This window comes from Halyomorpha halys, unplaced genomic scaffold (genome assembly GCF_000696795.3).
Source record: "Halyomorpha halys isolate HHAL.00 unplaced genomic scaffold, Hhal_1.1 Scaffold27.1, whole genome shotgun sequence".
NCBI classification, from domain to species: domain Eukaryota; kingdom Metazoa; phylum Arthropoda; class Insecta; order Hemiptera; family Pentatomidae; genus Halyomorpha; species Halyomorpha halys.
This window is the reverse complement of record NW_027115109.1, coordinates 618107-628936: the sequence shown is the minus strand read 5'-3', so window position 1 is coordinate 628936 and position 10830 is coordinate 618107. Positions and strand designations below refer to the sequence as shown.

The following is a 10830-nucleotide window of genomic DNA, read 5'->3' as shown; positions in this document are numbered from 1 at the left end:
CTTCTCGGTCACAGCCGCATGGACTAGACCTATAAATAAGGGACTCTAAATACCCATTTCGATCGTAGATCCACATCCTTTCCTGGATCTAGTCATGGCACAGGTGGCGTATACGCTGCTTGAGATAGAGAAGTTCATTGCCAATCTATGCTCGTAAAAGTAGTCATTTCCGTACGCACACCTTAGACGATGGCCTATATCCTCTCCTTCTTTCCAGCAATCTTAGTCCGTCGCTTCATCTCGGCAACCAGTGTAATTTCCCGTCTCTCCCCGGCTCTAGTCCGTCCGCTTTATCTCGGCAACTAGAGCTGCACCTTGCCTTATCACCTTACTGGTCCGTCCGCTTCATCTCGGCAACTAGTAAGCTGGCTCCTATCTTGACAGTTCTAGTCCGGCAACTAGAACTGTTACTCTGCCTCAGACTCTCTTACCCAGACCTCCTCTACCTGCGTCAGTGTCCAGGGCTCATCCTCTGGCAGGGCCGTTCCTAACTTATAATGAATACGCCTTGACGTGGGCCTTCTGTAAAGAGATATCAGGCTGGAGAAATCGCCTAAGACCAGACAACCCCGACACCCTCCCAAAGTTGTTTTTAAATTACAAGTGGCTTAAAAATGATTTAGTTGTTTTTCGAAAATGATACATCACCTGGTACATAATAGCTGCTAATTCGAAAGATAATCAAATTCTCTATCTGTCAAAAACGTTCAATGAAAATTTTCCGTTGGTATCTGACCGTTGTCTGTCTTACGCTGTATATATGCGATAAGGTTGGGGTTGTACTAAGAAAAGTCTTGACAGTTAAAAGAAAACTCTTCAGGACAATTTAAAGGCTCAACATGAACTCCAAATTTTATTCAATTTATTTGGTCATATACTACTACTCATCAGGTATATTACAAATTTATGGCAGATGAAACTGCAGCTAGTTTAAAATATATTACTTTCATTTAGCTGTATATGGTATATATACAGTAAGGGAAAGTACTATAATCATGAAAAATTTCGAATTTGAGTTTTCAACGGAAATACACATTCTAAGGTCCCTTAAGTCCAAATAACCAAGTCTCGCAAAATGGTCTGTGAGTGTCTTAGCAACCTAGCTCAAAAATAAAAAGACATGAGAAACTGAAAATATATATATACTTGGGATATGACGGCTGAAATAGTTGACTTTAACACCAGTCCGCCAAGCTATACAAAACTGGGGGACGTGAGTGGGTTAGTAAATGAACTTTGTGTGATGTGTGGACCGCACCAGAGATTTTTTTTTCTTTTCTTTGAAAGTATAATGCCTAAAAGAGTTATAATAATAATAATAATACTTTAATAATTACAGGATATGAAATGAGCTGTCCATGTGAATTCGATGACACGGCCTACCTGCCGACCTATTGTGGTACGGGAGCCAACCTCACCGTCTTCATGACCTTAGTTGACCTCATGTTGAGGAGCAATTGCAGGATAGCAGATCCATGCCGAAGAGCCAAACCGTTCGCCATCTATCGTCCAGAGGAGTACGATTTTATAGTCGTTGGGGGAGGAGTTGCAGGTAATTATTAGTTTGTAGAGGCTTCATTTTTTGATCGCCTTACATATTTGTAATTAACAAAAAAATAAATAATAATTCTCAATTTTTTTTTTTTACCAAGAGATATTTAAGATGCTAAATTTGAAAATTCTGAAGTAGCCGAGATATGGTTAGTTCTTTTTGTTTAACATTACATAAATATCCCTGGATAATTAGAGATAATTAATTGATGGCTAGTTAGAGGTTCAGAAGTTTGAAATAAATAGCTTGAAAAAAAAAATGAATGTAGAAAATCCAGCTTAAATTCTATTAATTTAATAGCACAAATAAGTATTGTTACTTTGCCAACTTTATCAAAATCTTTGTTATCCAACTTTTTTATTTCTTCATGTTTTACCAAACTAGCTAAAAATTTCAGCTTTAAAACTTATTGAAGAAAGCTAAAATGTAAACAAACCACAACGTTTACTACAAAAATATTGAATTTTAAATTTTTTTAATGGCTAACCAGTTTCTAAAATGTGGAATTAATTAGAAACCTATATGGCATCTGTTGGAGTAATTTACCAAATTATTATATGGTTGGAAAAAAATTGTTGCTACATTTTGGATCACTTCATTACTTTTTTTTATCTCTATGTTTCTTGTTTATTATTTGTTTTTAATTATTACTTATTTTTTATAACTTACTCTGCTTTAAGAAATAATCAATCAGTTTTAATAAAGAAATATTTATAATCAATACTAATTCAGAAATTATTTTATATACAGGCGTTTGCTATTCCATGTAGAATCAGTGCCATACAAAGAAGTTCTGAGATCCAGGTTGTCCCCTAGGGTGATCATTAAAACTGGCATTAAAAATGCTTTCAGGTCATATACAAAAACAGATTTCTGTCAAAATTTTTGATTTTAGGAAAATGTTTTAGGGATTGTTACCAGTGTTGGGCAAATATTAGCTATAGTTGAAACTAATGTCTAATATTGCCATGGATACAATATTTATTGATCAATGGTTCATTCAAGTGTTGTTTCTATGTCAATTTCATCTATTAGTTTCATTCATAGCTAATTTTTGCTCAACTCTGATTGTTATTGAGCTTTAAAACTTGAAGTTTTAAAATAATTGATAATTTTTTTTTATCTCTACGAAATTCTATGATATTGTAACATGGAAATTGTTTTAAATTAAAAAAATTAATCAGTACACTATCATTCACTTTCAACTCATTCATTTATAACATAATAATTAGGAAAAACCATACTTCGTGTTCAAAAGAGAAGCATTTGATGTCCAGATACAGTGCTTGACACATTTGTGTATGGCTGAAGTGAGGTGGCTTAGAGCTCTATTGTAAGATTACCATTTATTATTCATTTTTTATTCAGTGTACAGTATTTATTTTAATTTTTTATAATGTACATGAAGCAAGTTTGTTTCGATTTGAATGTTTCAATTTACATAATTTTGTTTTCCAACCATCTTTGCAATTATTATAATTATTTATATTATAAGTATAAATAATTAACCTGGAAATAATTTAGCCTATTAATTATTTAAATTTAGATTTTGTCCATGTTTATTTAGTGTTTCTCACTGACTAAATTCTATTAACATCACTTTCTTTTATCATCTATTTTTATCTATATTTATTTCTTTATTTTTTTATATCCAGATAAATCATTTTATAAAGGAATATTTCCTATATTTTGCCACTTTATTTCCATTCTACCGATATTATAATATTCATGATCTTTTTTGGATTGTTCATATGAAATTATCCAAGGATTGAACGTTTGAACAAGAATTTCATGATTTTTTTTTTGTGTTAGTAATCTCAATTAAATTCATTACAAATATATTTTTTAAATATTTATCATATGAGTAATTGTTTTAATATAAATTTTTCAAAATTGCTGAAGCAGCTGAATTTAACATTTTGAAATTTTAAATATCAAAAGCACATAATTTGAGCCATAAAGTATATCTCCAGCACAATCTTTTGTACATCTACAATCATTTCTGTAATCCTAAACATGGTTAACTTTGGCATTTCTGGAATTTTGAAAAATCAATATTAAAAATACTTATAAAAAAAAAAAAAATTGACTAGTAAGGATTTTAGTTGATATTACTAATACACAAAAATCATAAAATCTCAGACACAGTAGTATGAGGCTCTGGATGCTTTCATGTGGAACGATTCCTATAAAAAAAAAAAATGTAATTTAAAGATGTGGTAGCAAACCTGCTTAAAAATCTCAAGTAATTATTTTTCAAAGAGTTAATAAAAATTAAAGGGTGCCCCAAAGGAACTGTAAAAATACTTTGTGTAGAATATACAAGCATGTTATCCCATATACGTGTTTTATTTGTTTTATAATTCAATTATACTAATAATAATACAATAATTATACCTATTATTTTCCTATTAATAGAATTTAAAGGAAAGTAAACACTGTTGATTGTGTTATGACTTATTATGTACTTTTAAACAAAAAATAAAAATTGTAAGTTGTTTTCAATTACTGTCCAATTATTTTTTTTGTAATACAAATATTTTAAATTAATTATTTATGTTTTTATGTTATAATGTGACTTAAAAATTTATATTTATATTCCATTTGTTTCTTAAATTATCGAGTTTTTAAATATGTTTTATATTACTTTCATGAATCTTTTAAATCATATCTATGAATTTTAAGTTTTTTTTTGCTATAAAGTACTTTTATGTTTTGAATCAAGACAGTTATTTTAAATTATCCATGTATTCTCTTTTGTTTTACATTTTATATATATTTTTATTAGTTTCCTTCAGTTTTTTTATACTTTTTTATTAGTTATTTGATATGTACTCTATTCTTATGATAAATAAAGTAATGCTTGAATTGACGGTGCATTATTTCTTCCAATTTTAGGGGTAAACAATTTTCTTTTTTAAATTTAATAATCAAATGTGTTGACTTAAAAGCAGTAGACTAAATTTATACTTTTTATAAATACCAAACACTGACATCTCAAATCTTTTTAAATTTCAAATGATTTTGTACTTATTAATTTCTCATTATATATATTTCTACTTTCATTAATCACTAAAACATCCATATACCTATATCTCTTAGCTTTTAAAAAATACAATTCAAATTATAAAATGTTGGTTTCAATAATGTTTTAAAAAATTTAAATCATTATGTTTCATGAACCCTCCTATCTAAAAATGTTCAAAATTCTCACCTACCCAGCTAATGGTTCCACAGTTAAGCATTTCTTTCCACAGTTAAGCATGCCTTTTCACACTTTCTGTTTTTAATAATATATAATAATCATTTGTTACCAGGTTCTGTGGTTGCGTCAAGGTTGAGTGAAAATGATAAGTGGAAAGTTCTCTTACTGGAGGCTGGGCCAGAGGAACCTTCTACGACTGGGGTCCCAGCATTTGCTGTCAGTGCGATAGGAACAAAATTGGACTGGGGCTTCAGAACACAACCCCAGAAAGGAGCTTGTCTGAATTCTGGTGGGATCTGCTATTGGCCAAGAGGAAAAATGTTAGGAGGAACTGGTTCGATGACAGGTAAAAGAATTTGGTGTTCATATATATAAAAAAATTTGTATAAATTATTCATTAAGGTATATAAATTACCATTGTACTTTAATTCCACTTATTTGATGACAAAAAAAAAAAATGTTTTTTTTCTACATGGAGTGTTAGCAATACGTTTTTCTGATATTGTAATTGTTTAATCTCACTGTCATCTTTAACATGATTAAGTTTTGAACAATTTAGTTGTTTGAATGAATGAACTGTAACTGGCTTGCATGAAAAAACAAATGAAATAGTGGCTGCTTATATAAATGAAACAGAACTTTATTAAACAAAAGGGAATCATTATGATAGCATTACAACAAAATATGTTAATAACATTGATTAAGATGGACAGCTTGAGATTAAAATTGCTGAATTCAAGTTCCTTTAAGGATTAAAAAGGAGTTTCATCTACTTCTTCATTTCAACTTAATTATTTTTGTTCTCTGCCTAGGATAGATGTATGAATTGCTATTCTGTTTCTTTATTTCCACACAGACTAAAAAAGAAATGAAATTTTATTTAGAGTGCACTCAAATATCTCTAATGAGGAACGTGCTTGTATATGGGTGATTCTCTAAATTTGTTACCATTTATTTAAAAAAATTAAAGTAAAGTGTTTAGATTATTTTTATTTTTATTGGCTTCAGTCAATGCTTCTTGATAACTTTCTGAACCTGCCACACTCTTAATATAATAGTTTTTATGGTATCGATTTTTAAAGAAAGTTTTATTCTAGGAAGTGACATGTAGTAGGACTTTAAAAATTAAATCAGTACCACCACAACCCATGAAAGACCAAGGGTGTATTACTTTGTAAGAAAGTACTCTTACTAGACCAATGGTTGAGCAAGGAGGTGATTTGGTCAGAATTTGGCAAGATTTATACCCAATTAAGGGTACCTATTTTATAAGGCTGGGTGGAACTGGAGGGCTCCCAAACCCACAAGGCTGACTCACAGCTACAGTGAAACAGATAATAATTATCTGCCTAGCCAGATTCGGAAGCAATGTACAGCAGGTAGTGTATCACTACAGTATTATCACATCTACTATGGCAGTAAAACCCAAAATTGAATGTAATGTCGAATGTTATAAACAAATTTTATTTTTAACATATTACATTAAAAAACAGCATAAGTTTACTCAGGATCTAAAGAGACAAGCAGAAGCTTTTAGTTTATTTTATATGATATCAGTGAACTGAATTAATTGGGAAAAATAAATCCACACCTAAGAGAAAATAAGTAAAAAGGAAATATTTCAAACTAATAAGTAGCAACATGTTACATCAACTGCTAATTCACTTCAATTAGGGATGATATGAAAATACCATTCTTCTCTTTTTTATGAAAAAAATTAGAATAACAAAGAAGTTTAATAATGTCTTCTTGATTAATTTCACAGACATCCATTTCTTAAACTACTAATTGAGAATCCCATTGATAACAGCTATGGGGGTCCTAATAGTGAAATACTAGGAATATATAGGGAATTATATAATGAACAAAACATTGATCTTATCTGCAATGATTTTGTTGAACACTAGGGAGTGACATTTTCTATTGTGAGGGTATATTAGAATTTCAAAAACAGGATAGATAGTGACCAAAAACTGTGTGTTAGAGGTAAAAAAAAGTTATAGTGATATTGTGGAAGATTACTGATTGACCGTGTGTGTAGATGAATGGAATATGGTCCGGGTTCGGTAAAAAAAAAAACTCACTCATTGAGTTTTTTTTTACCGCACCCGGACCATATTCCATTCATTTAAAGTGATATTGTGTTTAATTTAAAGTTTAAGTTATATTTTTTATCAATACTTGAAAGAATGCTGAAAAAATGGAAGCCTAAGGTTTGCTTCAAAAGAAATTAGTACCATTAACTTGTAATGTTTTTGCCTCAACTTTGTAACAGGGCTAGGGAGTGACAAACTTTATCGAAAAAGTTGTGCTGCCGGACTTATCATAGAAAAATATAATAATCAGACAATTAATACTAATTTTGACGTATGAAATTTAATTTCATGTTCCTTCTATCTAATAAACAAATTAGGCATGATTAACAGCACTGATAAGAAATCTATGAAATTTCAAAAATAAATAAACAGAGTTACTACCTTCTAGAGAACAGGATATATAAAAAAAAAAACACACTTCAGACAGTGGTTCCTAAGGGTGGTAAAGAAGAATTGGGTGGTGGTTTTTTATTGAGTAGGAATCTCACACTGTTGGGTAATTTCATATTTTTTGCACTTCATCTAAGGAATGATTTTTCCCCTACCCCTTCCTCCCCCCCTCCAAAAAAAATGCTATACACACATGTATGTATATATATTTGCTTTTGTTTTTTAAATATTTTTCCATCTCTAAACCCAACAGAAGAGGTGTATATTTGTATATTTTAAATAATTTGTGTATACACCATGCACAAAGCATGTTATAAACATATAGTGTTTGTACAAAATTATTTCATTGTTATATACAATACAATAGAAAGAGAAATACAATATATAATACAATAGAAAGAAAATACAATATATAGAATAAATACAATATAAAAAACATAATACAAAAAAAGAAGTAGTGAGATATGTTAGAAAAGAGAATATTAAAAATAAATAAATTACAACTGAAAAGAACGAAAAAGAAAAAAAAAATTTTAAATGACAACTTGTATAATAATAATTTTAAAAAATGACATAATATAATTTTTTTTTTAATTTGCTTATCGCTCTACACATTAACATTTCAGGTCTATGATGGCGGTGAACTCTTTAAGTTGTTTCTTGTATTTTTTATTCAATATTTGTTCGGGAAGTGGCAATGAGTCCTCTTGCAGTGGAGATGACTTCAACTTACTATATCTTTTGTTGTCATATATTAACAGTCGTACAATATTTGTTGAAAAGTTTGTGGAATTTTTCCATCACACTTACATGCGTCTAAATTTTGTAAGTAATCTCTTCAAGTATTGGTTAGTTCGTCCATGTTCTGTAAGAAATTGAGTCAGTTTGTAATGGGTGCTTTTGGTTATGTTGTAGTTTTGTGAGGTGATGTTCTGAAAGTATTTGTGTAATGGTTGTCCTTTAGTTGACTATTGCCAATGTCTGTTCTACTCTTCGATTAAGTCGGTTTGTAAGGATTTGTTAACATAAGAAACAGGAACTAATCTATATTTAGTTGGCAATTGATTATCGCAAGCTGCTGTCTTTGCTAGTATGTCTGCTCTTTCGTTACCTACAACACCACTGTGTCCTTTTGCCTAAAGCAATTGAGTTTCTATGCCCTGGTTGATTACTTTGAATTTTTACTGTAAGTGGGTCTTGTATTTTGTTATTTTTGATGGAATAAATTAATATTTTGTTCTCAGTATAAATGTTGAATATAGTTTTATGTTTGATTGTCTTAATATGTAGTCTGCAGTTTTTAATACTGCCAGTTTTTCTGCTTGATTATTTGAGCAGTTTCGATGGATTATGGAAAGTTCTTCATATTAATTATTGTTTTCTGTAGTAAAGGCATAGCCCGTGTTGTGTTCTTACTTGCAGTTTATCGATTTTATCCTGTTACACTCTGTATATAGTAAACATGAATTTAAAAATAAATAAAAAAACATTTTCAACTGTTAGTATATCAGGCATTTCACTGTGGGATATAATGGTGTGACAAAGGATGGATTAGTGTTGGAAAGAATAGGAAAAATTATTTATAAAATTATAACTTAAACAAAATAGGCAAAGTCCCACCAAATACCAAAGTCCCACCAAAATAGGCAAAGACCAGGATTTCTGCACATCACTTTTGATGAAATTAAAAGGAATATAGTTTATGAATGATTTCTGATGATTTACAAATGATATCTACAATATGGATTGTGTTAGAGAAGACTTGTATAGATTTGTAAATTTTAAACAGATCCAAAGGTTTAATTATATGCATCATTAGGTATATTCTCCAAAAATATATGTACATAATTTAGATACTATTATAATATAAAATACTTATGTCATTATTTTTTATGTTTGTTACAGGAATGATGTACACAAGAGGCCACAAAGATATATTTAATGGATGGGCGAAAAATGGTAATGTTGGATGGTCTTACGAGGAGTGCCTTCCATTTTTCAAAAAATCAGAGAGGAATAAGAACCCTGATATTATCGAGAAGGAATATCACGGCACAGATGGTCCTCTTGTAGTTCAGCAGTTTCCATATCAACCACAGTTTGCAGAAGATCTCCTTAGAGCTGGGGAAGAAATTGGGTACAGAGTTGGAGATCTTAATGGCTCTAATCAAACAGGTATTAATGTTGCTCAGATGATGGTTGATAATGGTATTCGTTCAAGTACACCTCGTATGTATTTGAGACCTCATCATGACAGGAAAAACTTGGTAATCAAAATAAATTCAAGAGTAACACGGGTTCTCATTAGTGAGCAGTCAAAAAGAGCAGAAGGTATCGAGTTCATTGACATCGATGGTACTATAAAATGGGTTCGGGCAAAAAAGGAAGTAATTCTATCAGCTGGAGCTGTAGGTTCACCACACCTCCTTCTCCTGTCTGGAGTTGGACCAAAGGATGACCTAGAAAAGCACAATATATCAGTTATTCAAGACCTAAAAGTTGGACAAAACTTGCATAATCATGTATCAGTCAATGTTCCAATTGTTGGCCGCTCAGCTTATTCAACAAAAATGAAAAGCAAATCTGTACTCAGGGAGTATTTAGACAATGGCACAGGCCCAATGTCTTGTACAGGGATAACACAGGTGACAGCATTTTTAAAGTCAAAATATGCTGGCCATATCCCAGATCTACAAGTATTCTTTGATGGTTTTTCAGCAGGTTGTTCTCTTTTTGAAAAGGAAGGAAATGAAGCCATTGATGATGAAGTAGTTCACATAAATGCAAGACCTACCAATGTACTTACTCTGAGTAAAGGTTACCTAACACTTAAAAGTAGTGATCCTTTGGATTATCCATTGATTTATCCAAATTATTTGGCTGAAGAACGTGATGTTGACATTCTGGTTGATGGAATTAAAAAAATGATTCAAATTACTCAAACAAATGCACTAAAAAACTGGAACTTGAAGCTGGAGCCAACTCCGAAAGAAAAGTGTGCATATTTACCCTTTGCTACAGACGAATACTGGAAATGTGTAGTAAGGTGGTATACAGGTCCAGAGAATCATCCTTCTGGAAGTTGTAAAATGGGCCCTTCTGCTACTGATGCTGTTGTAGATCCTGAATTAAGGGTTCATGGAATTCCTAATATGAGGGTTATTGACGCATCAATTTTTCCATATGTTCCTAACAGTAACCCAATAGCTTCTATTGTCATGGCTGCTGAGAAAGGTTCCTATATGATACAAAGTGCATGGAATGGAGATTACAGTGTAGTACCTAAAAACATCTAGAATAAGAATTAATGCAAAGGAATAAAACAAGGCTTTTATTGACAAACAGTGAGAATAATGTTTACTAAATCCTATGATAGAAAACTAATTTATGTAATGGGTATATCATTACTAATCTTATGGAAATCAACAATCTGTTATAAACTATTCTAATAAAAAAGCCACAACCATATGATCCATAATTATGAGAGATAGTTGACCGTGGATGATAAATGAGGAGAAGATGGTTGATGATTGAAGACCGCACCCCCAACCATCTTCTCCTCATATGATCCATAAGTTATAGAGTTA

At 30.9% G+C, this 10830-nt stretch overlaps 1 protein-coding gene across 1 annotated transcript in view; it reads left to right on the top strand.

The window, feature by feature from the left end:
- Positions 1 to 10824, top strand: part of LOC106683522 (glucose dehydrogenase [FAD, quinone]) — a 71491-nt gene extending 60667 nt beyond the window's left edge. Inside the window, exons 2-4 of the mRNA XM_014425040.3 lie at positions 1340 to 1552; positions 4870 to 5103; positions 9149 to 10824. Coding sequence (XP_014280526.1) covers positions 1348 to 1552; positions 4870 to 5103; positions 9149 to 10539 — 1830 coding nt within the window. The 5' untranslated portion in view covers positions 1340 to 1347 and the 3' untranslated portion in view covers positions 10540 to 10824. The remainder of the gene's footprint in view (positions 1 to 1339; positions 1553 to 4869; positions 5104 to 9148) is intronic.
- The last annotated feature ends 6 nt before the right edge of the window (positions 10825 to 10830 follow it).